Here is a 5,007-nt window from a genome sequence, read left to right on the forward strand (position 1 = left end):
CTCTTTACCTCTACCTATATTCCTGTCTCTTTCTATTTCTCTCTTCTCATCTCTTAACCCCACCTCCGGTTGCGCGCCTTTATACTGGCGTTCCTCCGATCTCCCGTCTGCGGTTGCGCGCCTTCAGCGGCGTTCCTCCGATCCTCCGCTTTCGGTTGCGCGCCTTCAACGGCGTTCCTCCGATTTTCACCCGTCGGTTGCGCGCCTCCATCGGCGATCTTCCGATTCTCCGCCTCCGGTTGCGCGCCTCCATCGGCGTTCCTCCGGTCCTCCTCCATCGGTTGCGCGCCTCCATCGGTGTTCCTCCGATTTTCCGCCTCCGGTTGCGCGCCTCCATCGGCGTTCCTCCGATTTTCCGCCTCCGGTTGCGCGCCTCCATCGGCGTTCCTCCGGTTCTCCTCCATCGGTTGCGCGCCTTCGTAACGGCGTTTCTCCGGCGGGAAACCACCACCTCACCTCTAACTGGCATTGAGCCGCCAGTCCTTACCGACCTCCTCCACGTCGTCAACACCAGTCACCTGGTCTGAACCCCGCAAAAGAAAGGGGGACCTTCTCCGTCTCAACCAACCTCAGTTCCCAGTCGTTCTAGGGGCAATTTCACAGAGTCCCCTCGAACAGACGGAATCTCAATCTAAGATGGGCACACAGCGAAGTTTACCGATCTTACGTTCTAATTGTTGTGAACTTTAGTTATTTCGTTCGGTGCAATGAAGTAGTTAACGTAATTACTTTTGATTTCCCACTTACGCATTCCATTTTCAGATTAATGTTAACCGCAGTCAAAGTACTCACTCTCGGGTTTCCCTACTACAATCATATCTATCAGAAGTTGCCAAGAATGCAGTGATGACGGCAATGAATCGATTATTATAATCGAAGAATCCATCTGAGCATTCTACTTAAACGACAGCATCTGAAGTTCATTTTCACTTCCTCCCCCGCGATCTTGAAACAATTACCCTTTCTCTGAATGCCTATTTAAGGGATTTATATTAATTAATAATAAGTTAGAGTTAGCCACCACCATGACTAACAGCATGCATTGCTTCCCCAGCTTTATAACACTGCTAATTCGAGATGCTTCCCGCAGGCACTCCCAGAAATGGGCAGATCGCGACGAGCTGGACTTTTAGTCCAGCTCCGCCGAATTGCAAGGGCGTACGCTACTCCTGGGGTCTTCGACCCCAGAATCTTTGATAGGCCGCTAGAGCCTAATAAACCCGCGCTCCCGTTCCATCCCCCTTCACCCGAGAAGCCTCCGCTAGCCCCCATTCACCCACACCCCCCACCTCCATACAGGCCTCCGGACCCGTGCCCGGTCAGAGCGTGGGCTCCGCGCCCACCAATCACCCCAGCGCCTAGGCCTCCAACGACCAGCCTGGGCAGTGCCCCTCCTGCACCACCGGCGGACGCAACGAGGAGGCCACCGCAGGAACCACAGGCCCTGCAACCGCGCCTGCCCCCTCGTCAGACTCGGCCCTGCATAGTGAGGATTGAGGCCCTCCCCCAGAAGGTCAGGATCGCCAGACGGCCCAGGACCCAGCGTCGAGCCGCCAAGGACATGCTCTCGCTGGGCTACGTTCCCCCATTTTCATTCATTTCCTCGGTATTGTCCCTCACTCTCTCTACGCTGTACATAGCCATTTCTGTAGAATATATAATTTAGTTCCTTCCCAGATGCTTCTGCTCATTCATTTAACTACCCAACCTGTCCTCTCATATATTTTTCTTGTCTCCCAGCGAGACACGCGTCCCCACAAAAACCGGACGTAACAACGTTGTAACGCGTCTTTCTATATTCGCCGAGCGCGACGAAGAACGAGGGGGCGTACGCGAACGATACGCGGCCGTCGCCGTTCCGGGCGAATCTCCGGAACAGGCGCTAAAACGGCCAAGTTGGGCGCCAGACGCGCTCGCGGGCGGCGTCGATTACTTGTCGCGAGATACACCAGCTCCCCGGATGAAAACAGCGTCGATCCGCTCGGTGAACGCCGCGATTTAGCCTCCTCGACGCAAAAAGGGTCGGCTGCTCTCTACCGTCGGTAGAGTGGCGGAGTCCCGTAGTTACGGGCCCGCGGGAACGGGACGGCGGGACGGGGCGCGACACACACACACGCTCAGACTAACACACAAAAAGAATCTCGACACGGGTTAGGAGAGTAACATAGGCTATTTAATCAAGCGGGTACAACAAAAAAAAGAAGAGAATCGGAAAGGGGCCTCCGCCGAGGCGAATTCGCGATCCGTCGGTCTCTCTAGCCTCCCCGCGGGAGGCTGTTCACGCTCGCGACACGTGATTCGCGGCCGACACCCGGCGGGCCGGTCCGCCGCGAAAGAATTCCCCGGTGCAGGCAAACAGGCGCCCGCTCGAACAACGACGCACGGGGCGTCCGTTCAACGCTCCCCTCCGAGGTCGCAACAACCGATGCCCTCCCGCCACGGTTGCCCGATAAACGCACGGCCGTTCCCCGGGAGCTCCCGCGCTTGGCACCGCCGATCCGCTCGCGACACGAAATGGCCGGCGCCGACTCCCCCTTGGAGCGGACACCCGACGACCCGAAACACTAAAACGAACGCGGGGCGATGCCAGAGCGCGAGCTAACCCCCTCGGAAGCACGCGACTTTTACAAGAGTATTTTTCCCCTCGAGGGCCACCTCACCGGCACTCCTCCTGAGTCCCACGGCGCGGTCCCGGTCGGCACTCGTCTCCTCGATCCCAGCCACGGGCTCGGCGCGTGCTCGGCACTCAGGTCGCCGGCTCGGTACGCGCTCTCCGACGCGACGTTACTCGAACGAGGATCCGCGAACGAAAGTGGAAGATCCTGCGCGAGCGGGTCGATCACCCGATCGCTCGTTACGATCGCGAAAAGGGGCTGCGCGAGATAGCGGCGCCGCGGATCCGCCGATCAGGGGGTCGCTCGCCCGGCGTGTCGCCGGGCCCGCAGGGGCGCTATCGCTGTCCGCGCGCTTCCGGGCGCGAAATTCGCCCCGCGCGGCTTGCAGGGCCGGGCGGTCGATCCTGGGCCCGCTCTCCGGCGCGTCGGCCCTCCGGTCTCGCCGGTCCTCAGGGCCTCCGGGGAACCTCCGCCCGTGCTCGCCCCTTGGCCGGCAGTTCGGTTGGCGCCTCGTCACTTGCCCCTCGGGTGCGGCTCCGCGTGCTCGGGCCCCAGATCCCAGGGCGGCTCGGCTCCTCGGCGTTCCCCCGCCCGTCGGCGCCTCTCGCCCTCTCCCCTCGACTCGCTCCTCTCGCCGTTTTGGCCCCCTGGGCTTCCTCACGGCCGCCGCCCGCTGACCTCCTCGCGCTCTCGCCCCTCAGCTCTCTCTCTCTCTTCCGCTGTCTCTCGGCCACGCCGTCCGTTGGTCCCCTCGCTGGTCCGGTCGGCTCAGTGACGCTCGATGGGCGCGTTACAAAAATAAAAAAGAGTTCTCGGGTAAGCGGGCAAGTAAAAAAAAAGGTGTGGTTGCGACCCCGGGAGGTTTCCCTACGGCCTCGCGCGGATCCTCTTTTCCCGGGCGGACCGACACCGCGCCTTGGGACGGCAGCGGGGAGCTGGCACGCGGCAGCTAATCCGCCACGTCACAATGTATACATTGTTACAGACGTATAATTTTAACTAAATTATTCAAATTAAATTTTTAAAAAGAAACTCCTGAGAAATCACTCGGAACATTCCTTATCGATCGTTTATCAAATTACAACTCGCGACGAAGCGGTACCACGGTGGCATTGACAACTGTTACCAGGGTAGAGTTGCGGTGAAGGAACGGAGAACAATACCTTCCTCCTCCACTTAAAATATCGTGGGGGGATTCAACTATAAATATAAGAAGAATCTTCGGTTCAGAGCTTCAGTCCTAGAGAGCTTTAGAGCTTCAGAGCTTCAGTTGCCTTTAACCATTAATCCATAAACTCACGACTCATTAACTTGACAAATAGAGTTAAAACTAAAAGCCGAGAAACGTCTTGACTCGGACTTAAATCTTATATTGTTGATTCGAATTTCAAGAAGTTTTGGACATTTGAGAATAAAGTAAGAGTTATTTTAAGAAAGATAATAATTAATTCAATCCAAGATCTATCCTCTCACTTTCTCTGATCGCTGACAAAAAGTGTGGCGGACAGAATTCTCTATTCCTTTCTGATCGCTGACGTAGAGTGTGGCGGACAGAAACCAACATCCTTACTCCATGACCAAAAGGAAAGGAGGAAAACGAGTTCAAATCAAACGCGTTAAATACCAAATCAAGCAGGTGCTAAACTCTAACAAAGATCCTATACCTCTCCTCCTTAAATTAAGAGAACTTGAATCCAAGGACAACAACTCAATCGCGAAATCACAAAATTATAAACTAATTCCAATAGATTTCGAGGTCAATTACTTAAATTATAAGTTTATTAATAAAGACGATCCTCGTTACAAAGTCTATCGAAATCGTTATCTCTTTGGTCCAGAAGACTGATTAGAAGTCATTAGATTCACACAATCGAGTCCAAATCCCCGGTAAAGCACTTAAATGTGTTGACCGAAAAACGGACGAAACTTTGACTTTGTCAGACCTTGACGGAACGTGACAACATGTATGCAATATACATGATGACGATAACTCACACTATGGACACATATAAATAAGACATGCGCACAATAAAATCTGTCGGACTTATGTACGACATCACATCTCCAAGAAGGAGGTGTGCTAAAAATCTGTCGGACTTATGTACGACATCTCCAAGAAGGAGGTGTGCTAAAAATCTGCCGGACTTATGTACGACATCTCGAAGAAGGAGGTATGCTAAAAATCTGTCGGACTTATGTATGACATCTCCAAGTAGGAGGTGTGTCAGAAATCTGTCGGACTGTGTGTACGACATCATATCTTTAAAGAGATATGTTGAAAATATGGGTAATTATGCATGCATAAAAGCGACTTCCTCTCCGATTTGTTTTATTTTTAAATATGTTGTTGGGGATGTCTTCCCGAGTCATTTCATATATATATATAAGGGGG

At 54.0% G+C, this 5,007-nt stretch overlaps 1 protein-coding gene across 1 annotated transcript; it reads left to right on the forward strand.

The window, feature by feature from the left end:
• The first annotated feature begins 1,102 nt into the window (after positions 1-1,102).
• LOC105556148 (classical arabinogalactan protein 10-like) lies at positions 1,103-1,666 on the forward strand. The gene has a single exon (XM_012003220.1). It carries the CDS (start codon positions 1,103-1,105, stop codon positions 1,664-1,666), a length of 564 nt encoding a protein of 187 aa, XP_011858610.1.
• The last annotated feature ends 3,341 nt before the right edge of the window (positions 1,667-5,007 follow it).

Source organism: Vollenhovia emeryi, unplaced genomic scaffold, assembly GCF_000949405.1.
Source record: "Vollenhovia emeryi isolate VEMERY1.0 unplaced genomic scaffold, V.emery_V1.0 DF940292.1, whole genome shotgun sequence".
Lineage (NCBI taxonomy): Eukaryota > Metazoa > Arthropoda > Insecta > Hymenoptera > Formicidae > Vollenhovia > Vollenhovia emeryi.

Bases quoted from the DNA above. Each gene is read 5' to 3' on its own strand.
- LOC105556148 (XM_012003220.1), top strand. From the start codon at position 1,103: ATGGGCAGATCGCGACGAGCTGGACTTTTAGTCCAGCTCCGCCGAATT.